Raw genomic sequence first — 24692 nt, forward strand, 5'->3', positions numbered from 1 at the left:
CACACTGCCACCTAGTGGTTCTACTTGCCAAACTCCTACTAAAGCAGAAAATGGGGTGTTAGGGGATGAGGAGTCAGCAAGACAGGCAAAGGCCTACTTAACCACTTAACCTGTAAAGAAATAAACAATGTAGTTGAAATGTTCTTTTAATTTTAAAGTTTTTATCTTATGAGTGCTCTGAATACGTTTATGTGTACACACCACATGTGTACCTGGTGTGCACCGGATTTCCTGGAGCTGGAGTTACTGATAGATGTGAATTGAACCCGGTTGTGAAGAAATTCAGACAGTGTTATCTTGATCCCCAAGCCATTTCTACAGCCCTCAAAAGTGTACTGTATTGTAATTGGTATCATTCCAGTAAAAGATTAAATAACTGAAAACTTAAAAATGCAATATTATGGATTAAACTATATAAAAATATTTTTAATTTGGAGAATTATCCTAATAAACAAATAATTTGCTAAAACAAATTAAATGCCTTGGGGGGGGGCAGGTGATGGTGGGGAGCAGGTCTTCTGTGTAGCTCTGGCTGTCCTTGAGTTTGCTATATATACCAGGCTGGCATCAAACTCACAGAGATCCTCCTGTCTCTGCCTCCCAAGTGCTAGCAAAGTGCCTTTCTTTTAAAACAACAACAACAACAACAACAAAACTTCTATAAAGATAAACAGATATTTTAAAAAGAATTAATTTTATTAAGTTACTAAGGACACTACCCTTAAACTGAATATGTGCTTGTTGATGTCATAAAAACCATAAGTATAAACCAACTTAGGAACAAACAAAATGGAAAAATGAATTATGAACCACTTATAAGTAAAAAAGTATAGTGGGAAGAAATGTTACAGACACTGAAACCTACATGTTACACAATATCATGATTGGTCACTGGTTTGTGAGGTTCTACTGTAGTAGTCACTCAACAAGAAGCTACCATTAGAAGTTTCAACTGCCAGGACCACTCCAAATTTAACAGAAATGGGTGAAGTAATGTTTCAAAACAAAAACCCCAGAAATAATATCCTTAGGAAATGTCTCTTTGACAAGTATTCAGAATCAAATCACCTTTTCTTCTTACTTTTTTAATACTACTTTTTCAGTGATCATTCTATAATTCATAGAATTATAGAATAATGATTATACATAATTATATAATATAATTCATCACCTTTTCTTATTTTAAGAGTCACAATAGATTCTAATATATTAAGAGAAATCTATAGAGCCTAAGCAGGCCTAGAACTCTAAGAGTTATCCTGCCCCAGCATCTGGAGTGCTGAGGTTAAACACATGTGTCACCATGCCTAGCTGCTTCCTGCCTCTTTGTTTACAGTAATTTTGCAGCTCTCTGCCTATCTGGAGTTAGATCTCATTTTTCTATTTTGTGAATCTGAACTAAACTTGGGATTGCTCCCCCCCCCCCCGATACATATACCAACTAGCAAAATTTAAAAGTAGCTATTTAAAACCAAAGACACATTTGCCACTTTAAGTTCTAGTTTCGAATAACCATATACATAATATAGAAAAAAATTAGCCCTTGCTGTTCCTTACAAATAGAACTTTTAGCACCTTTAATTTCCTATTAGCTACAGTGCCATCTGATCACCTACCACTACATCCTTCTACCACCATCCCCTTACAAGGGACTATGTCCAAAATCAGGAATTAGTAATTATTCCTTACCAATGCGACTGGTTGAAACTATAATAAAAATAACTCATTTTTAAATGCTTAAACTTAAAAAGTTACATATTTAAACTATAATCAGTTTTTAAAGTTCATTATACAAATGATTACTCATCATTAAAGTTCTGAAATTACTGTCCATCGTTTCAGAGGTCTATGATCTCAAACCTGTGCTGCATGCTCTTGGTCTGTGATGCACTGGTGGCACACACCCATGCACATGACAATAATTACCTGTGCTTACACCGCAGATGTAATCAAAAAGCTGATGAATCGGCTTTTGAGTAAGTTCAACCAACTTCCGCAGAGTCTGAAGAGCAACCACACCTCTGTGAAACAGAAAAAAAAAATTGATAATTTCTGTTTCAAAGGAAATTCAAGGTAAAGAATAAAACAATTCTAAAAGCTTTTACAGCTTATATATTGACATAAAAACAATTCAAACTAGCACCAATAAAAATCATCTGACCAAATTTTAAAATCACTTCAAAATACTAACACAAAGCCTGTGCAAATGACAATGTACTTTTATACATTTGTAGTATTGTTTTTAAGTAATATAAAGATATGACAATATTAGATATATTTTTAAAACCCCAATACTATAAAACACTTAAAATACTATCCTCAGTAGATTTGAGATACTATAAACTATTTTCTTCCTTCATTAATATACCTGGCCACCTATAATTCCATGTATTTGTATTTATGTTTCACTGGTCAGATTTTCAAGCTACCTTCTTTAGTTTTTTATTCAATTTTTGAAACAATAACCTTGCAATCATCTCTACATTAAGAGTGCATGAGTTAATATTACTGACATTTTGTTCATCTCTGGATTTTTACTAAAGGCAGTAAGTACTCTTGAGATGACAGTAAATCGCTTCACTAGTACTAAATGAGAATGGGAAATGTAAAAACAGTCTAGGAGACTTCAGCTTACTTAGGATGCTTCACACTGTTGACAATTCTGAAACAATATCAAGCTCAATTCCCAATACATGATGAGGTGGAGGTCAGTACTACAAGACGATGAAGTTTCACACTGCACCTTGATGGGGCTAATGGAGTTTATTAAAAAATATCCAAATTCTCGTAGGGCACCAAATGTTGACTTTTGCTTGCTTGCCTGTTGGCCTTCTTTCCTTTTGAGATATAGGCTCACTGTATAGTTTTGGGTGACCTTGAAGTCCGAGAGATGCCCCTGCCTCTGCCTCTGCAGTGCTGGAATTAAAGATACTGCACTACCACACCCAACATGACGGGTTTTTTTAAGCTGAGATAAGTAATGTGTATTTATTTCAGGAGTTGACAATGGCTTAGAAGAGAGCTGCCCAGGTAAGACATGAAGCATTAAACATGGTGGTACTAAAATAAATTTAACAATATGGCATCTATTACTTTTTGCAAAGGAATTAAATATGAATGCATATATCTACAAGAAAAATACCTGAAGAAAATAAATCTAAATACTGAAATTTTGATTTATGGATTGTCTTTTCTCTGTCCTTCTAAAACTTTTCTAAGTACATATACAAATGGAGAATGACATAACTTTACTTAAAGAAAAGAAACCAATAAAGAATTCTTAAAAATGAATTCAGAATTAATCATATATAGAGACTTGTTAAGTTGCTAGTGTATGCCTAGCACTATGTAACTAGTGCTTCTTACACATACGGAATAAAAGACATAATTCTTTTCTTGGTCTAGGTGTGAGGGCACAGGCCTATAATTCCAGCACCTGGGTGACTGAGGCATAGCTACATAGATAGTTGCAAGACCACCAGGGTTGCAGTGAGACCGTGCTTCAAAAAGCAAAACAAATCAGACAAATAATATGCTGGCTTTCTTACAATCCCTTGCATCATAGTACTTCAATACAAACCTCCCTTCCTGGTTAGTTTCCCTTACTTTCCTAAACCCAAGTTCCTCAACTGCAGAATGAGGGACTCAGCTAACATTGCTCTGGGGCACTTTGCATGTAGAATGACAGTTGTTCAGTGACAACCAGAGTGATCTCCAGACACTGCCAATGGAGGATTGCTCATCTACCTTTCATCCACACACACTCCTAGATCTTTCCATTATGTCCTCACTCATTTCCTCTCTGTGTGACTCACAAAATGCTTAAAGATTAAGCACTTATAAAAATGGCTTTTTAATCTCTTTTTTATAATTCTATACAAGTATACACTGCACTTTGATCATCCTCCCTTCTCTTTCCTCCAGCCCCTCCTGGAAACCTCTACACCTTCTTCCCTATTTTATTCTCTCTCTGTCCAATCAGTGCTGTCCTTACATGCATGGATGCAGGGCCACCCAATGGGGTATAGGAGCAATGTATGAGAGAGGCCATACCACCAAAGAAAACTATACTCCCATTTCTGGCAGCCATTAATTGCTGATAGTTCTCAGGTAGGGGTAGGTCTCACTCAGGAGCCTTTCCTTCATGGAAGTCTGACTGTGGCTCCATTTTGTGCAGTATTTTAAGCTGACAACTAGAGTTACTGTGAGTTCATGAGTGCAACAACCCTGTCTTGTTCAGAAGACACAATTTTGTAGCACTTCTGACACCTATAACTGCCACCTTCTCTTCAAGATGTTCTCTCAGCATTAGAGAAGGAAGTGTAATATGGATGTTCCTTTAGAAGAGAGTATAGTCACTTATTCTCTGTATTTTCACTGGTTGTGTACCTCTATATTAACTGCAGTCCACTGCACAAAGAAGCGTCTCTGTCATAGGCTGAACACTTTACTAATCTACAAATCACAAGTATTTAGAAGGCAGTTTGATACTATTTGCATGCAGGAGAATAGCAGATTCTACCCTGGGACCTATGACCTCCTTAGTCCTTGGTTCTTTGTGCCCTTCCCAGCTTTGAGCAGTCTGAACAGACCTTGTAAGCCATGTAGGACCTTAACACCTAGGTGAATCCTGCTGCTTTGTTTATACCTGCAACTTCCTACAGGACCTTAACAACTAGGTGAATCTTGCTGCTTTGTTTATACTTGCAACTTCATGCAAGAACTTTGAAGATTGCTTGCTGAAACTGCCTTGCAGCTGAAACAAAGAATGAACTCGGGTTGGATATATATATATATATATATGCTGAATATTAAACTTTGAGCCTTCATTAGAAAACTGTATCTTGGCTTCATGCTTCTCTCGCTTCTCTGTCCTTTTTCATTTCCAGCCCCTTTCAGGTAGACTCAGTTCCTCCATGGCCACAGGCGGCTACAGTTCTTAGGTTTACAGTACCAGGCATGAGTTTCCTCCTGAGTAAAAAGCCTATAGCCCAATCAGAAAGCTGCTGGCCAGTGCACCAATGTGCATATCCTGCTAGATGGGTTCCTATTGCAGCTCACAGTGTTATCTTTGTATAACATGACTGACTTTTCTCCCCAGCAGCCTGCACAGCACCTTTTGGCTTGATGAAATCTAGCCAGCTGGGAGGAAACTCCAAATAAATTCAGACTTCATTTGTCCATGTCTTGTGATCAAAATGTATGGTTTCTCCAACACAGGTCTTACCATCAAATTTTGGAGGGTGTCCAATGGAGATGGCACTAGCCTGTATTGACTAGAAAGGGTGTCTGGAAACACCTGACCAACAACTGAAGGGAGGTACCCAACACATAGCATTGAACTCTCTGTGTGATGACCTATGATTTCTGAGAAGACCATAATTCCTCTGCCCTTCCTACATGGTAACTCCAATTCAAGCACCCTTAGTGTTAATTATACCTATCCCCACCCCATCCTTTGTCCTACTCTCCCATTCCCCACTATGGGGAGCCAAACTAACCCAAGGCTTTCTCAGGGGCCCTGATGAAAGAACAAAAGAACATCAGTTTTGTGTCCTTCTCCAGAAACAGATATGGCAAGGCCACTCTTAGGCTGGAGCTGGTGCTTAGAAGGAATCAAGGTTTTTGTTTTTGAGGACTGGTCTCTTCCAGCTGGGCTGTGGTAATCAGTACTTAGGCAGTGGTGTTGGACTATCCTGTGTCTTGGCCAATATTGTCTGATTGAGCTCTCAGCTGACTGGTTGTTCCCCTGGATGCTGTACTTCTTAATAAAGTTGCTTAGCATAAGCCATCAGCTTATGTAAGACCTCCTGGTCCCCACTACTGCTCTTGTCTTCTTTATTTCTCATCCTTGGTTCTCTCATTTGCACCCCACTGTTCAGGATCCTGACTCCTTTGGGTCTGCATCACCTTACCTCACTTGCCACCTGTGTTCTAATATCCTCCCTTAATTAAGGTCTTTTTTCCCCTTGCCCAGTAGTGTCTACTTCTAGTTTCCTGGGCTTCTATATGCATTTCATGTTAACAACATAAATCTAAAATTCACATATGAGAGAACATACTACATTTGTCTTTCTGGGTCTCTGTTTTCTCAATTAGAATAATTTTTCCAATTTCATCCATTTATAAGCAAATTTCACAATATTCCATTTGTATATGTATGATATTTCACTATTTCATCAGTTGGTGGGTATCTAGGCTGTTCCATTTCATAGCTGTTATAAATACAGTGGGCAATGAACATGGATGAGTAAGTATCTCTTTTATAGGATTCAGAGGCTTTCAGGTGTCATGCCCAGAGGTGTTTGTTATGCCTGAGCTGTGTGGCAGATTGCTTTCTAAGTCTGTTTTTAGGAATCTTCATGTTGATTTCCAGTCTATTTCAGTTTGCACTCCTATTGGCAGTAAATAACTAATGCCTTTTCCAAGATACTGTAGTTTTCACTTTAAACAGCAATGTTGATGACTTGTAATATTCTTTCAGATGATAAATATTAATTTTATGCACAGCTAGTCATTATAAAGTTATGGCAGCACTATCAGTTTCTATGCCTGCCTTCACTTGGCTTTGCTTTCCTTGACAGCATTCACAAAGACTCAATTGCACATGTTGTTTTTCCTACTCTTCTCTTTTCTCCTCTAAAACAGAAGCATTATCAAGACATGGGTTTTGTCTGTTTTGTTTTCAATATCTAAATGAGATTCTATAACTCAGAAGGCTTTCAACAATCTGACTCAAAGAATGAAGCTCCCCTTCCTAACTCCCTGAACTTAATGATAAAGGGGACTCTTCCAGTGAAGTATAACAATTCTCTCCAATTCACCACTATTTTATATTAACCCACAAAGAAAGAACACTTAGTGGACTATTTAGCTTTTCCATGAAATACCCACCATGCTGGCTGGTTGTGTTGATGCCCACATGTAATCTTAGCTCCTGGGAGGCTGAGCAAAGAGGATCACCAGTTGGAGACCAGACTGAGCTACTGTAAAACCCTGTAATCCTAGAAGCAAAAACAAAATTAATCACGATCTCTTTTATCTTTTGTCTCCTCATGTGAATCTTTTTTGACAACTGAGTGTCTGTTTACTATACATAAGCTTATATTCAACTTGCTCCAACAGACCTCTTTTTCAATATCAACCATCTATGTCTCTGTAACTCCGTTTATCACTCACAGGGTTTACACTTACCATCATCTTAACTGATTTTACTATATCTAGTCTCATTTTCTTCAAAATGTTCATATATATCTTTTCTTCCTACTTCAAAACTGCCAGGGCCGTCATCTAAGGTTAGTAATTAATTGTCTTATACCTAAATTCTAAAATAGCTTCCTTCTCTCATCTGCTGCTTTACTTTATTTTCAAGTCAAAGTGTGAAGGACTTGATGACAGGGAGAACTGTGAAACAGAGCAGTGGACAAGGAGAACAAAAGTCAGAGGGAAGGGGGAAAGACAAAGGAAACAGAAATCTAACATAGAAGACTCTAGGGAAAATGGTTCAAAGACGAGGCCAGAAGCTACGTAAAGTATGACAAAGTAAACTCTGAAAGATTAAGCGCAGATGATGATTACAAGGAATAAGAGTTAAGACTGACTGTAAAATGGTCTCCTGAATAAACATGTATGTGTATATGTATGTAGGTATGTATATGTATTTGTTTTGGTATTGTACCAATGGCATGAGGGAAGACAGAAAAAAGCAACACGTTGACAGCCTAGGTTCTCTTTCTAACCATCACATGATTATGTGATTAGTTGCCTATATTGAAAATTTAAATACCAAAAAAAATTAAGTTAAAAAACACTGTTAACTTTTTTGAGAGAACGGTTGTTAAGTTCCTAATAAAAACGGTTATTTTTTTACCGTTTACTAACTAATGGTTGGTAAGTCAAAATAAAAAATGATCCAAATATGTCTTAAATAATACAGTATCTTTTATATTCATACATAAAAGTGACTTTGTCTTACTTTAAAAATTGATTTTATTTTAAACCATTTTCTTGAAACTCTCTAAAGCTCCACGAAACCTGCAGTCTTAAAAACCATTTTTTCTAGCCTTACCTTGTTCCTCCACCATCAATTGAGAGGATTCGGATTCCTCTGCCTTTCACCGCATCTGCATAACCAATTAAGGCCAAAATTTCTCTAACTGCAGCCTGAAGAGTTTCATCCTTAATTTGTCTCAGCCGTAGTAAGTATGGAATAATTTTTTCCTACATTGAGAAAAAAGACATTTTGTTACTTATGTCAAACCAAGAAGGAACTGGTGTAGTAGCGTACTTGTGCAATCCCAACATTAAGAAGATAGATGCAGGATTATCTGGAGTTCAAGACCTGCCTGGGCTAAACAGTGGTTTCCTGTAACAAAAATAAAACAAGTATTCTTAGCTGACATGAGTAGATCATAAAATCAAAGTGTGTTTACTACTTTCTCTGTAATTGAAAATGATTACTTTATGACATGCTAATATCAATAACAATTTAGCATATATTTGTCCTAATTTGAAGACAAAAAAAAAAGTCTCTGTCCAAATATTTTCTTGAAATGTACAGTGTTTGCTGTAATTTACAGACATATAATCACAGCTCTCAAGGGTCTAAGTCAGAAGGATTGTGAGTTTGAGGCCAGCCCGGGCTACAGAATAAATTCCAGGCCAGCCTGGGTTACACAGCAAGACTGTCTTTAAAAAGAAAAATAATCCAATATTTAATATAGAAAACAGAATCTCCTAATACTAATAATTAGTAGTAATTTTTATAAAAAGTTTGCATAAATTTAAGGGAAAAGCTGAGTTATATAATATTCAATAAACTGGATGGGTGGGAGCTTGACTGCATGGCTGATTTCACCTTGACACACCTGAAGAATTCTCAAAGTGGAATATATAGGAAGGAAAAATGCTAAACTCAGCTTTCTGAAAAAAAAAAAAAAGTTTTGTATTCTTAAGTTTTAGGACCCAAGGCATGGTGACAATTTAAGAATACACCCTAAGAACAGGGAAAACTAGGTGTCTTTCCCAAATTCTACCCATCCTTAACTCAGCTCTGTCCAAACTTACTGAAGGTTATATGTCATTAGAAGAGCAAATTAACTCTCTGGACAAAGAAATCTAGAACTTTTTGAAACTCACAACACCCAGTATATAGAAAAGTCACACGTGTGTGTCAAGTCAGTATCATATAGTCAAACACCAGAGGAAATTCTCCTACTGGAATCACTAAAAGACGTTTAAATGACAGGAACTTTCATAAAATTACACCAAAAAGTATCACATACTTATAAATTATCAAAATAAGCCTAATTAAAGATATATAGGTACTCACATAAAAAAAAAATCTCAAATATTGAAGGAAAACAAAGAACAAATGATACTTAATTTACAAACTGTCTTAAATTCTAGCATAATTTTATTCTCCTTTTTGATTAATTTTAAAATTCATATGGAAATATTGCATGGTAAGAAGTCAAAGTAGGGGGTGTAGAGATGGGTACAAGATTAAGAACACTGCCTGTTCGTCCCAAAATCTTGTTTCAATTCCCGGGATCACGTTAAGTTTACTACCATCTGTAACTCCACAGAGTACGAGACTCATGTTATCACAGACATATAGGCAAAATAACCATAAAGATAAAAATAATTTTTTAAAAAAAGGAAGAAAAGTAATAGCCAAGCTAGGAGGCACAAGAGATGGCTTAGTGGTTAAAAACATGCACTGCTCTTGGAAAGATTCAAAGTTTGGTTCACAGCATCCATATCTGGCAGTTCCCCCACTTGTACCTCTAGCTCAAGGTGAGCCAATGCCCTCTTCTGGTTTCCACAGGGAACTTTATTTACATGTACATACACCTACATAGACACACATGCATATATATGTAAGTTTTAAAATTAAAATAAATCCTTTTTTAAGGATAGCTGAACTAGCCGGGCGGTGGTGGCGCATGCCTTTAATCCCAGCATTTGGGAGGCAGAGGCAGACGGATTTCTGAGTTCAAGGCCAGCCTGGTCTACAGAGTGAGTTCCAGGACAGCCAGGGCTACATAAAGAAACCCTGTATCAAAAAAACAAACAAACAAACAAAAAAAAAAAAAAACAAACAAACAAAAAAGAATAGCTGAACTAAAATTATAAGAAAGAACAAAGGGGCTAGAGAGATGGCACAACAATTAAGAACACTAGCTGTTCTTCCAGAGGATCCAAATCCAATTCCTAACATCCACATGGCTGCTCATGTCTGTCTCTGTAGCTCCAGTCAGAAGGGCTCCAATACCCTTACACAAACATAATGCAAGCACAACACTAATGCACATAAAATAAATCATTAAAAAAGACCAAAGATAAAAGACTTAAAAGACCAGACATTAAGTTTATTATAAAGCTAAAGTAATTTAGGGAGTACAATGTTGGAGCAAAAAAAGATATATTAGCAGAAACAAATACTGTGTCCAGAAACTATTTATAAAAACTGGACTCATGTATAATTGTCTCATTTATGACAAGTTTTTTTTTCAATAAATGGTCACTTGTTTAACTGGATGTGTGTCGTATCAAATCTTCTGCCTTATACAGTAAAATCAAATCTATTATAGATGAACAATACATATAGGTGTGAAAGGCAAAAACATAATTTTAGAAGAAACATAAAAAAACACTTAGGTTAGTAAATTCCATCTGTGGGAGAAAGAACTTCATATAAGTTCTGCATCTGCATCATTACCTCCTCTCCCTCTCCCTCCCAAACTCATGACCTCGTCTTCTTTGTTGATGGTGGTAATGGTAATGATGGTGTGTCTCTCTCTCTCTCTGTCTCACTCTGTTGTCTGTCTCTCTCTCTCTCTCTCTCTCTCTCTCTCTCTCTCTCTCTCTCTCTCTCTCTCTCTCTGTGTGTGTGTGTGTGTGTGTGTGTGTGTGTGTGTGTGTGTGTGTGTGTGTGTGTGTTCACAACCTATTAAGTCCATTAAGCTTTGCCTGAATGTACATGTCCAGGGCAACTGACAACCTGTATGTATTTCTTTATCTAGAAGCCTATAGAATTTCTCCCACTCACATTAACATTTCAACTGATGTTACCATTACACCTGTCTAGTTTAGAAAGAAAAAGAAAAGATGGTTAAAACAGTGGAAGGAATTGGCTGTGAGTTTGTGGTACATTCTCCCTGTCATGTCCAGGGGACACAATCCAGCACCAAGTATCCTCAATCTCTGGCTGTTACAATTTTTCCACCACCACTGCTGCAATTATCCTCCTCCCCCCCCTCCAAAAAAAAAAAAAAAACCCGGCCAAAAGCTTCTCTGATGAGTGGATGAGAACTACAATTAGCAGGCAAAATGTGGAAATTCAGATATTTCTTAAATTGAACACATAAATACATATAAACTGGACAAAATTAAAACTAGTATCTGTTCTTTTAAAAAAAAAATCGAAAAGATAAGGACAGGTGAGTAAGACATGGTGCCCACACCTTCTCCTGAAAAACTTATACCATAACTTAATACAAAGGAACTTTGTTAACCAGTGAAAAAGTTGGTCAACCCCCTACAAACTGGTACATATCTACAAATCTAGCACTTGAAAGGCAGAGGCAGGACAATGACAATGAGCAGGCCAGCATGAACTACACAGAAAATTTAAGGCCTAGGTAAACTAACATGATGAACCTAACTGAAGAATATAAAGAAAAACAAAAGCTGCTTAAAACAGTGGAAGAAATTGGCAATAAGAAAAGTTCCGTTGGGAAAGATCATAGCCAAACAAAACATGATGCAAACAATTTCTTCAGTTCCTTGGTTTTAGATTATTATTTAGGGGAAAGGTGACAACTCTTTTTCAACTACCTAGATTTTCATTTCTGACTGATCTAAATAGAATTTCTATACCACAGGATTTGTGATCAGTTCTCAAATATAAGAAAAACCTCAACAGTTCAACTATCATGATTATTCCTAACATACTAGAGCTGAAAACTACCCAGATCTATTAACAGTACAACACAAACAATAAATTGTGACCCACCATAATAAATAAAAGAAGAACAAATCATTTACAGATACCCGCCACACTGAGTAAATCCTATCAATGTGCTGAGGGAAAAGAAAGCAATCACACATGGAGCCAAAATTAACCTTTTCTGCAGACTAAGACTGAGAGGTAGAAGAAAAACTTCTAGGGCACTGGAGATGTTCTATTTGCTTCTGTGCTGAGTCTGTGAACTTCACTTGACAGTTACAAAAGTACCTATGTTTTTCTTGCATAAGATGTTAAATCCTTCTTTAAATCACATGCTATGTCTGAATGCTAGGTCTCTTGTAAAGTTCATGTTGGAACTTAGTTCCTAGTACAATATTAAAAAGTAAGGTCTTTCGGGAAGTACTTAGGACAGAAGACCTCTGCCTCACATATAGAAACCCTGAAATGAGCTGCTGTGTTGTTTCTTCTGCTGTGTGGCTGAGTCCCAAGCTGCAGCATATACCCATCAAACCATTGCCAGACACCAGACCTGTCAGTACTTTCCCTGTGCCTCTAAGTATGCACATTATGAAAAACAGACTTTTGTTAGGTACAACCTAACCTATCTAGTGTAAGGTATTTTGTTACAACAACTCAGAAGATTACAGCAGTAATTGTATTTTAGATCTCTCCTTTCTAGCTATCCCTGACATGAATATTATCCTTAAAAGCACACGTATATTTCAAAAACATACCTCCAAAAATACATCAATATATGAAAGCTAAATCTCAAACTTTGGGAATATGAAATATTTGAGCTCTGAATGTCTGTGTTATACAGTGTAAAACTATTGAAGGGTACATTTCAAAGAAATATTTTTCAACAAGACAGATATCAAACAGTAGAGAAAGTATAAATTAACAACTTTCTGAGTGGTATGTTAAAAAAAAAGCACTAACTAGGTTTTAATGAAATGGTAACGATATCATTATAGTATTTCCAAATTATTAAGTATACAAGTACACCTAGTATAGACAAGGAGGCTCACCTTCTTTAGTCACTTAGCTTCTCTTTAAATGGTATATTTAATGAAGTCTAAACTTTGTCCACTACTGTATACATAAAATACTGAGGCAAGGAATGCTAACTGCTTTACCAATTCAATTATTTGTTCAAATTTGGACTTCGAATGTAAAAAGACCATGGTAGGATTATAAAATAAACATTAGCAATGGCTTTCCGTATTATGTTTCCTGTCTTTTGTTTTTAGAAAGAATCTTGCTAAGTAGCCTAGGCTGCTCTCACACTTAGTATCCAAATAGTGGGATTAAAGGTGTTTGACCACATCTGGCTATTTCTTACCTTGGAAAGTAATTACATAGTAAAAGAGCTGCACTGCAATTAAGAATTTGACAATTATGAGGCAATACAACTAACAAAATTACGATCCACTTTTACATAGGCCCAGCTCAAAGTATAAATAGTCATGATAATAGCAGAATTTATATCACAGAACAAAAGGAACTCATTAGTTTAACATGCAACACGAGACAATTCCTGAATATATATTGTATGATTTAAAAGAAAAAAATTTTCAAATATAAAAGGCTTTGCATTCCCCACTTTAAGAGGTTTACCTAAATTTTTATTTCAAGACAAATATTAAATAAATTAGAAATTACCTTGACAGCCACTCCTTTTCCTTCAGGAAATTCTAGAAGATGAAAAGTCAGTTCTTCAACCCTAGTAATACAGAGCTTTGGGTCAGTTGTTCTTCTTAAGGCCTGAACTAAGGCTCGAGTTCTGTTATCGATACTCACTCTTGCAATAATCTATAAGGTCATATGAAAGTTGATTAGAAGATGGAGTTACTCTACAAATGGTTAACATTTCTTAAGCCCACACTGAAAAACAACTTGCCTTTTCTCGCTGAAGTAACACACGCTTTTTCTCCTCTGCCTTCTTGTCTTTGCTGACAGCTTGCTCAGTTTTAGCAGGCTCTTCCTGTTCTTCTGGCTGAGTCTTGGGATCAGACTTTAATTTGGGTACAAGTCCACCAATGTAACCACCGACTAAGGCTTGTACGCCTTCAGTGGGACGAGAAAGGAAGTTAGCGATACTCTGTTTTGCAGACACTGGGTGAACCTCAGGCATCTGGGTAGGGCTGGAAACTTTGTCTTCATCTTCTGGGGGAGATCCTGAGTCTGGCCTGTCTGTCAAGATGCCAGGGCCAGGAGAACTGGATTTCCTTTCTTCAAGGCTGGATTTCCTTTCTTCAAGGCTGGATTTCCTTTCTTCAAGGCTGGATTTCCTTTCTTCAAGGCCTGGTTTGTCCTGAAGCTGTTTATCTTCCTTTGTTTGAGACATTTTTTCCTTGCTTTTGAAGTATGAATTAATATGATTCGCTAAAAAGTGGAATGATTCTCCAAATCTGGTGGTTATACCATATGTGTAATGGAAAAGGCTGTGTTTACCTGAATCTTCTTCTTTATCTGCAAAGTAACTTTTCTGTTCTGCAAAAGAATTCTTTTCTGCTGGTTTATCACTATAGTTTTTCAGAGATTCAATGGCTTGCTTAACATTTTTTTGTTTTAACCATCCCCTATCTGATACTTTTCTTAATATTCGAGAACTTGGCTTAAATTGAGCTAACCTTGAAACCATTTCATTTTGACTGCCAAAAATAGCCTTTGAAACTGAATTCAAAGTACTTTTAATACGGGACATATGAACGCTCACTTTTGTAAGTCCCTTGGGAGCAGAAGTGCTAAGCTTTACAATTCCAATATGTAAGCCATGGTTGCTTGGAGTGTGCCAGTGTTTGCTGCAATGTGCTTCACTTCTGTTCCATTTACAGTTTTTCTTACTTATGTGAAACTCTCTGTGCACATTGACATGGTTCATGCACCAATACTGTTTAGAACAAACCAGATGCAACTGTTTGCTTCTCTGTTTCCCACAAAGACGTCTTGCATTATTAAGAAAGTAAATATATATATCTAGAGTCAAATTAATAGACATAACTTAAAAATCATTTATTTTCTATGTGACATTCTCTCATTCCACTCATGAATGCTTCATTTAAGAAATTCCATAATTCATGGTCTTACCTGAAATGGTTAACAAAAACATAATTAGCATTCAAGTTAAAAATCAAAGTTGAGTTAATACATATGACTTTACACCACAGCAACAGACCATTTCAAAGATAAAAAGTTGGAGAGGTGGGGTTCAGCAGTAAAGACAGCACTTGTTCTTGTTAGAAGACTGGATTCAGCTCCCAGTTGTAAACTCCCCAAGTTCCAGAGGGTCAGGTGCCCTTTCTAAGTCTCCAAGGGCACTGCTCAACTATAGTAGACAGATAGACAGATACATATGCATGGAAAACACTCAAACACATAAAAAAAATAACAATACATGAAAATTATAAAAGATGGACTACTGTATTTCCAAGATGCTGATAAAATGAATCCACTGTCTTGTCAATTTTTCCTCAGAAAAAAAATTTAGGACAAGGGTAGAAAGCAACCAATTTTTCTGTTAGAATATCACAAAAATATTCTAAATGCCAGTTGCTAATATTACTTTCTTTTGAAACTTGTTGAGCCTCCAGAATCAACATTGGTCTTGGTAGTACTGTCTTGCAAATTAGAACGGCCTGTTAAGTGCATGCTTAGAGGCTGCAACTGTTTTCCTAATCCAAACTCCCTACGTATCTCCCATTCCCAACCACAAAACAGTATAGCCAGGTCTGTCAGCAATATCCTACTCCCTGACACCAACTTTTGTCATAATTACTTTCTGTTGCTATGATGAAACACTATTTCCAAGGAAACTTACAGGATTTTATTTGGGGCTTATGGTTTTAGAGGATTTGAGTCCATGACCATTAAGGAAGAGCATGGCAGCAGGTGTCCAGGCTGGGGCTGATCAGCAGGTGAGAGCTTACATCTTTACCCACAAACACAAAACAGAGCTAATTAGGAATGGTGTGAGTTTCTGAAACCCCAAAGCCAGTGACACATCTCCAATAAGGCCACGTCTTCTAATCCTTTCAAAAAAGTTCCATCAACTGGGAACCAAGTATGCAAATGGAGATTGTTCTCAATTCAAATAATCACATTAGTTATTTGTTAAAAACCATTTTAAATATTTTGCAGTTACAGAGATATTTTGTCAGACATGACACTGAGCAATAATGGGTTTCAAAGAAACTAATCCTTGTGAGATAGTTTTATGTCAACTTGACTCAAGCTAAAGTCATTTGAGAGGAGGGAACTTCCCATTTTGAGAGGAGATAATTTCAATTAAGAAACTGTCTCTACAGCAGATCTCTGAGTTTAAGGCCAAACTGGTCTACAAAATAAGTTCCAGGACAACCAGGACTACACCAAGAAACCCTGTTTCAAAAAGCCAAAGAAAGGGAGGGGAGGGGATGGGAGGGGAGGGGGAGGGGAGGGAAGGAGAGGAGAGGAGGAGTTTCCATAAGACTGGGTTGTAGGCAAGCCTGTAGGGCATTTTCTCAGTAACTGATGGAAGAGGACCCAGTCTATTGTGGGTGGTGCCATCCCTGGACTGGTGGTCCTGGGTTCTATAAGAAAGCAGGCTGATGATGTGGATGCCAGGAAGTGCATGCTGACAGGAGTCTGATAAAGCTGTCTCCTTAGAGGTCTGCCAGAGTCTGACATATTCAGAGGCAGATGCTCACAGCTAATCATTGAATTGATCAAGGGGGTCCCAATGGAGGAGTTAGAGAGAAGACTGAAGGAGCTGAAAGTGCTTGCAGCCCCATGAGGAGAGAAACAATACCAACCAACCAGAGATCCCAGGGTCTAAACCACCAGCCTGGGAGCACGTAGGGAGGGACACATGACTCCAGCTGTATATGAAGGGGAGGATGGCCTTGTCGGCATAGGTGGGAAAGGAGATCCTTGATCCCATGAAGGCTGGATGCCCAGTGGGGGGGGCGGGGGGGGGGGGAAATGAGGGTGGGGAGGTGGGAGGGGAGATAGGGTAGGTGGGGATACATCCTTATAGAGCAGGAGGAGGAAGGATGGGATAGGGAGTTCCTGGGTGATGGTGGTGGTGGTGGGGGACATCTGAAATGTAAATATCCAATAAAAAAAAACAAAGCAGGCTGAACAAGCTAGTAAGCAGCATCCCCACCTCCAGCCCAACCCCAGCCTCTGCATCAGCTCCTGCCTCCAGGTTCCTGCCCTGTTTGAGTTCCTATCCTAACTTTTTTTGATGATGAACAGTTGAAATGGGAGTAAGCCAACCCTTTCCGCCCTATGGTGTCTCAGAAACTGTAAGACAGTCCTAGATCTGCATATTCTAACTATTTATTTTCCTGAAATTTTAGTCAATTATTCAATAGTAAATAGGAACCAATAGTCAAAGTCACTGTAAGGTAGACAGACATCTGACTATATCTATGATGATATCTAACTAGTAAAAGTTTCCCAGAACCTTTAATTGGGATTAAAGGCGGTGGTGGCGCACGCCTTTAATCCCAGCACTTAGGAGGCAGAGGCAGGCGGATTTCTGAGTTCGAGGCCAGCCTGGTCTACAGAGTGAGTTCCAGGACAGCCAGAACTACACAGAGAAACCCTGTCTCGAAAACAAACAAACAAACAAACAAACAAAAAAAAAAAACCCAAAAAAACAAAAAAACAAACGTAACAATTCTGTTAATATCAATAGAAAATCGAATTGGTTGGCATCATTATTTTTTCCCCTTCTTAGCAAGAAGTTTTGTTATTAGAGCTTTAAGAGTCTAGTAGAGTGTCTTTTTATTTTTGCTTTCATATTTATTTTATTTGAGGTGTATGAGAGTTTTCCCTGCATGTATGCATATGCAACACCTGAATTCCTGGTGCTCGGAGGAGTTGAGAAGAGGGCATGAAATCCCCTGGAACTGGAGTTACTGATGGTCATGAGCCACCACATGGGTTCTAGGAACTGATTCCAGGTCATCTATAAGAGCAACAACTGCCTTTAATTGCTGAGCCATTTTCCTTCCTTCCTTCCTTCCTTCCTTCCTTCCTTCCTTCCTTTCTTTTTTGTTTTTTGTTTGTTTTTGTTTTTTGACACAGGGTTCCTCTGTGTAGCCCTGGCTGAAACTCACTGTAGACCAGGCTGGCCTCAAACTCAGAAATCCACCTGCCTCTGCCTCCCAAGTGCTAGCATTAAAGGTATATGCCACCACTGCTCGGCCTGAGCCATCTCTTTCTTTTGTAATATCTAAAATAAGACTTTGTCAATTTAAAAATTGCTGAAACATGACAGAAAAGAGGATTCTTTGATGAAAGTAGTGAAGAATGAAACTTTAAACATGAAGGCCTGGTTTAAAGACATAAAATATCTGGGCAAGCAAACAGTTATCAGAAACCATAAGAACCACTAAGAAGACATAACAGCAGCACCCAAGTTTTCCTATTGCCAAGGGTAGCACTGCTTTTTTTGTTTGTTTTCATTCAGGAAAATATACCAAGAGAATGCTAAGTATCTCAGACAATGTTTAAAGAAGTAAATACAAAAAGGTCTTATTCACTCACCAATCTCTCCAGTACCCAGTCTTCTGTATCCAGACCAAAATAAATCATGTTGTACCTCTTTAAATTAACTTAAATACCCTAGTTTTAGCCCACTTTCATTTAATTCTTCATATTTTGGCAGCTCACTTGGAAAAATTAAACTTCTGAAATTTTAAAATGTATACTTAAAAGTCCCTTGCAGCTGGGCAGTGGTGGCGCACGCCTTTAATCCCAGCACTTGGGAGGCAGAGGCAGGCGGATTTCTGAGTTTGAGGCCATCCTGGTCTACAGAGTGAGTTCCAGGACAGCCAAGGCTGTACAGAGAAACCTTGTCTCGAAAAAAACAAAAAAAAAGTCCCTTGTAATAATGTATACTTCCCCTTAGCAAAGATGACTCACTCATACAGTCTTTATTTTCATAAGAAAACTAATGTTTCCCAAAAGGTATAAATCTTAGACTGAAATTAATATGTTTGGCTAGTGAAGTCAAAAGCTTTAGCCAATTCTGACAATTAAAATTTCTATAGAGCCATTTGTTGGTACAACTAATCCAAAAACTGTGAAAAATAAATGCACTAAAATGTTGTATAATAGGCCAAGTTTTTCAACAGAAAACTGGTGTATAGCAAAGAGGGATGGGGAACTCGGGGTAGCCAACAGAAAGTCTCAGACTCCAGGAAATCAAGAGGTTCCCAGGACCCAACAGGGATGTTTCAGTTTGTTAGCTGAAACACTCAACAAAGTGGAGAGAGAACCTGTAGAGACCATATCTAGAGGTTAGGCACAGTCCCTGGTTGAGATGGGGTTAACCCAGAATTGCTCCTGTACAAAGAAAATACAGGGACAAAGAGTGGAACAGAGACTGAAGGAAAGGCCATCCAGAGACTGCCCTCTCTGGTGAATCCATACCATAATGCAACCACCAAACCTACTATTGCTGATGTCAAAAGTTCTTGCTAACAGGAGCCTAATATAGCCATCTCCTGAGAGGCTCTGCCAGAAACTGACAAATACAGATGCAGATACTTGCAGCCAACCATCAGACTAGACTGAGCACAGGGACCCCAATGAAGGAGTTAGACAAAGGACTGAAGGAGGTAAAGGGGTTTGCAACCCCATAAGAAGAACAACAATATCAACCAACCAGACCACCGCACCCAGACTCCAGAGCTCCCAGGGACTGACTAAACCACTAAAGAATACACATGGAGGGACCCATGGCTCCAGCTGCATATGAGGCAGAAGATGGCCTTATCTGGCATCAATGGAAGGGTAGGCCCTTGGTCTTGTGAAGGCTTGAAGCCCCAACATAGGAAAATGCTAGGGCAGTGAGGCAGGAGTGGGTTGGTGGGTGCTGGAGCACCTTTACAGAAGTAGGGGGGAGGAGAGTGGGATAGAGGGTTTGTGGAGGGGAAACTGGGAAGGGGAATAACATTTGAAATGTAAATTAATAAAATAATCAAAAATTACAAATTAAAAATAAACTCACATGTAAAGATGAGAATTCCAAATAATGTTAACACACACACACACAAAATCAAAAAGCATGCAACAAAGCAAAAAAATTACCTTCCCAGAGTCCAAGCAATGCAGTTTTACTCGGGATGTAGCTTACATAAGAGAACAGTGGAGTTATAGTGAGAAAATCAAAACAACAGTTTTGCAAGCTCTATGCAAAGGAGGGAAATGTCTGAACTAAAATCCTCTCTATATTGTAGGTTGACACATTATTTTAATACACCCACCTGTACAGAGGAAGCACAGTAAGGACACAAGTCTGTCAGCTTTCCTGGCTTTTTCTTCTGAGTTTCTCAGGACTTGCAGTGAATGTGATTATGTTTAGCATAAAACTGGCAACTTCCACCACACAGAAATACTTGATAAGGTGTATGTAGATGCTGTGGACAGGAGTGTAGTTCAACTGGCAGAATGCTTACTTTCTAAGCATGCTCAAAGCCCTGAGTTCCACCTACATAAACCAGCATGAACAAAAGCCATGCTTAAGAGCAGTATCTATAGTCTCATTACCATCATAGCGCTGAGGTCTTATGCAAATGAATACTGGTCTGAGCTAGTTAATATGTGAAATTCCAGAAGAGACAGCTAAAACTCCAAGTTAAAGTCACTGTCCAATGTTAGGCAACAGGCAACCACTACTGAACATTAACTCAGAAAGATTACAAAACAAGCCATGGAATGAACTATCACCTAGAGAGATCTGCACCTTGGTTGCAATAGGAAAATACGCAACCAGGCTTTAGAAATAGCACAGAATTAAGTAAGGCTAAATGTCCAAAGATAACAGGAAGAATAAAGATACTAGAATCAAAAAGAAAAACTAAGAATAAAGAGTAAAGAATTCTAAAATGTTAAAAATTAATACTCCTGGCTACAAACTAGCTCTGAAATATACCTATAACCTTTTGATAAGGATTGAGAGAAGTCTGAGAAGGATGATATCCTAAATAATGAAAAATAAAAATAAAAGCTTTTTATGACAGATTTAAGGGAAACACCTTGCATGGTAAATAAAAAAAAAAAAAAAAAAAAACAAAAAGAAAGTCTTGTAGATCAAGACAAATTATTAGCAAAAAGATACATATTAATTAGTGCTCACAATAGTGTCATGAATTAAAGTAGAAAAGGAAGGGCACAAAGAATACTAATTAAATGGGACAGTCAGAAGAACTGATACTTTGGCATTTTAATGGCTCTTTGAGAGAAGTGAGGAAATGAAGTCTTGTGAGAATCTTGATAAAAATTTTAGGCAGAAGAAAAAGCAACACTTTGGTGATTGAATGTGCTTTTTATACTGAAGTTGGTTTGAAAGCATAGAAGATTCACTATGATCAGTCCAAGATTGAGACAGAAGGGAACGAGGAAATGTAAGTCTAGGTAGACTATGCTTACACAGTCTGCACTGGTTCTTTCTAAAAAGACACAATCATCTAGGGCTAGTGATCTTGCTCAGAGGGTAAAAACACTTGCCATGCAACCTGGACAGGTTCAATCCCAGAAACTCATAGTGGAAAGAACCAATCCCTGAGACATCTTCATACCCACATTCATTCACATACAAAAACACACACACTCACTCACAGACACACATACTAAACACATACTAAAGTGCTTTTGTAAGACTCTTGTGAGCCTTACCTTACCAGAAACCCCCTGAGTGGACGACACAGAGTCGTGAATCGATGCAAATAGCAAGAGGAATTTTAATGATCTAATGCATCGGGTCGCCCTGCACCCGAAGGAGAGGGGTGACCCTAGGCAGCCCATTTGATCAGTTTTTATACAGTTTAAGGGGTAGACTAGAGAAACAGTGACTAGGCACACTGGTCTTTAGGAAATGAGGTGACAAGGACCTCCTTGTCTGTAGATATCAAGAGAACTGGGGGGGGGGGGGGCTTCCCCACCTGCAGGTGGGTTCCCTCCCCTGTGGCCTAAGGAATGTTAATCAGCCTCTGTCTTCCTCCTCTAAGGAGGAATATTAATCCAGCAAGTGTCCTCTGACTGAGGAATGTTAGTCTCTCCCATCCAGCAAGTGTCCCATGACCTTTCCAAAGTTCCTGAGCTGATCTCTTCACTCCCCCATTCTCCTTGTGCATGCTTCAATCTTGAAGCTCTTGTGGACAGTTATGCAGCTCATATCCCTGGTCCTCTGTACTTAGCTCTTGATATCTTTGTCTCAGGACCATCAACTGCACTGCACCTATGCAATCTTTAATAAAAGCAACTAAGCAAATTTAAAATGCAAGGGCCAAAAGTCAGAGGCAGGAATAAAATTATCAGGGGTTCTAACAATGTAGAAATCAAGGTAGTAAACCAAGGAGAGTTGTTAAACCAAAACTCAAACTATCTTTGGTCTCTGTCTCTCTGTCTGTCTCTGTCTCTCTCTCTGTCTCTCTGTCTCTCTCTGCCTCTCTCCCCTCTCTCTCTCTCTCTCTCTCTCTCTCTCTCTCTCTCTCTCTCTCTCTCTCTCTTGGCTAGTCCATCCTGTACCTTTGCCATTGAATCCTTAACTATTGCCCTCCCACCCCCTGAATGGTCTCCAGTATGTGCTTCTCAACTTTCTACTCCATTAGGTAGCACAGAAAAAGTAGCTGCCCACCCCCCCCCCCCACACACACACACTGATAGGCCTGCTGCCAGCTTCTCTCATCTCAGGGGCACACATATATGGGGTTTTCTCACAGGACACTTCTCAACTTTGGGTGTATGTACCCTAAGCCCCACCCTCTTAGGCTGCTTCTGGGACATGGTTTAGATTCAAAAGTTCTTGGTACCGACATTTGGGTAATCTCCACCCCATGTCTCTACTGTGGGGCATATCCCAGAAGTCAAGGCCTGCCGCTGACTTACAGAAATCAAAGGTAAGATCTGGCCACCAGGCACAAAGCGGGCATTCCACTGTAGCAGACCAAGCCACATCTCCAGTGGCTGAGAGTACTTGCCAAGTCACTTGTAGGGTTTTGGGGGGTGCTGAGGCTCAGCATGAGAAGAAAGATACACCCTAGCCATCTAATGGTTTCTTCGGCCTTGCAGAACGGCAGGTGATCTTGGGCTTGAGGGGGTTGCTCAGATGTCTGGCTGCTCTCAAGTCCACATCAGGTGAAGGTGCTGGTCTGAGTTATGTGAACTCAGGCAGTTACTCCATCTACTTCAGTGGAAGTCTGGATAGTCAACAACACCAGGAACGACCCTTTCCACTTTGCTTACTTGTATGGAACCTCTGGGGTCCCTGTGTTATACAGGGCACTAAGTGTAGGCCACAATTCCTGGTGGCTGATCTGGAAAGCTTACAATCGAGCCATAAGATCCTTATCAGCCTGAAATGTCATTTCTGGGGGGGTAGGTCAAGAGCCAGAGTCAAGGGTGTGGGGGTCCCACACAGGAGGGGTGTTCTGAGCTCAGAACAGGGCCAGGACAAGGGGCACCACCCAGCCAACGCCAGTTTCCGAGGGCAATTTAGTTAAGGTCTCTTTTTAGGGTTCTGTTCATTCTACCTACCCTGAGCTCTGGGGACAGTAGAAACAATGGAGCTTCCAATTAGTCCCCAATATCTCTGTCAATCCCTGACTTACCTTAGAAATGAAAGCAAGACAGTTATCTCTTCCAATTACCTCAGGCACTTGAAACCTCGGGAAGATTTCTTCTAATGTCTTCTTGGCTACCACAGTAGCTGTTTCCTGCTTGGTGGGGAAAGCCCCAACCCATCCAGAGATAGTATCTACAAATATTAGGAGGTATCTATATTTTCCTGGCTTAGCTTCTGTAAAATTGTCCTCTCAATATACTCTAGGCTGTTCTCCCATAGGTATTTTGCCCTGTTTAATCTTGGCTGTATAAGCATTTACTTGCTGGCATATCTTACACTGTTTTACTATCTCTCTAGCCCAAAACCTGAGGTTTATTATATATACCTTAGATCCCTTGACTGCTTGGATGTGCTTATCTCTCAAATGAGTCCATCTGTGCATTTGACCTAGTAAGTCTTTTGCTTGCTTTCTGGAGAGTATAGTTCTCCCTTCTCGTGTGCGCCATTGTGCTTTCTTCTCTAGGTAATGGTAGGGTGGCTAGCAATCTGAGTCCTTTCTTCCATGCTTTAAGTGAGGCCCTCCCTTAGTCCATTACCATTCCCCCAGAGTGTCTCTTGTAGACCCATAACCAGAATAGGCTCCTGCATAGCCACTTCTTGAGCCACTTGATCTGCCTGGTTATTGCCTTGAGCAACTGAATCTCTTCCCTTCTGGTGTCCTGGGAAATGAATAGTATTCAAACTTGCCGGCATCCAAGATATCCAAGATTTCTTCTGATGCAAACAGTCCTCTCTCTTGGTAAATAGCCCCGTGGACGTGGGCTGTGGAAAAGGCGTACCTCCTATCCGAGGCAGCCCCAAGTACCAAGGCCGCTTTCTGTGCCGACATGCCCAGAAGGTAGAGGTTCAGCCCAGATGACATTTGTAACATCCACCATAGCACCACCAGCTTGTCTCTGACCAGAATGGAGAAAATTGCTCCCGTCTGTAAAGCAGGCTGCCTCAGCTCCCAGCAGGGGTCAGTAGGAGAGGTCTTTCCTCCATCCATGGGTTCTCCTTTTGGGGCAGTTAGTGTCGCTACATCGAGCAGGAAGTACCCCCATCTTGAAGAGTAAATCTCGACCCAACAGAGAATAAGGACAGTCTGAGATAACCATA

The 24692-nt window shown here is 39.1% G+C and overlaps 1 protein-coding gene across 6 annotated transcripts in view; it reads right to left on the minus strand.

The window, feature by feature from the left end:
• Pnpla8 (patatin like domain 8, phospholipase A2) overlaps nucleotides 1-24692 on the minus strand; it is a 53286-nt gene that overhangs the window by 23120 nt on the left and 5474 nt on the right. For 3 of the 6 annotated variants that reach the window (XM_076941946.1, XM_034514021.2, XM_076941944.1), the window contains exons 2-5: nucleotides 13875-15064; nucleotides 13637-13786; nucleotides 8069-8220; nucleotides 1927-2021 (exon numbers count right to left, since the gene is read on the minus strand). In XM_076941946.1, coding sequence (XP_076798061.1) covers nucleotides 1927-2021; nucleotides 8069-8220; nucleotides 13637-13786; nucleotides 13875-14975 — 1498 coding nt within the window. In that variant the 5' untranslated portion in view covers nucleotides 14976-15064. Of the gene's footprint in view, nucleotides 1-1926; nucleotides 2022-8068; nucleotides 8221-13636; nucleotides 13787-13874; nucleotides 15065-15152; nucleotides 15303-20235; nucleotides 20550-24692 lie in introns of those variants that run through there. The other 3 variants (XM_076941942.1, XM_034514022.2, XM_076941943.1) reach the window with 3 other exon arrangements.

The sequence above is a fragment of the Arvicanthis niloticus genome, chromosome 11 (genome assembly GCF_011762505.2).
Source record: "Arvicanthis niloticus isolate mArvNil1 chromosome 11, mArvNil1.pat.X, whole genome shotgun sequence".
NCBI lineage: Eukaryota > Metazoa > Chordata > Mammalia > Rodentia > Muridae > Arvicanthis > Arvicanthis niloticus.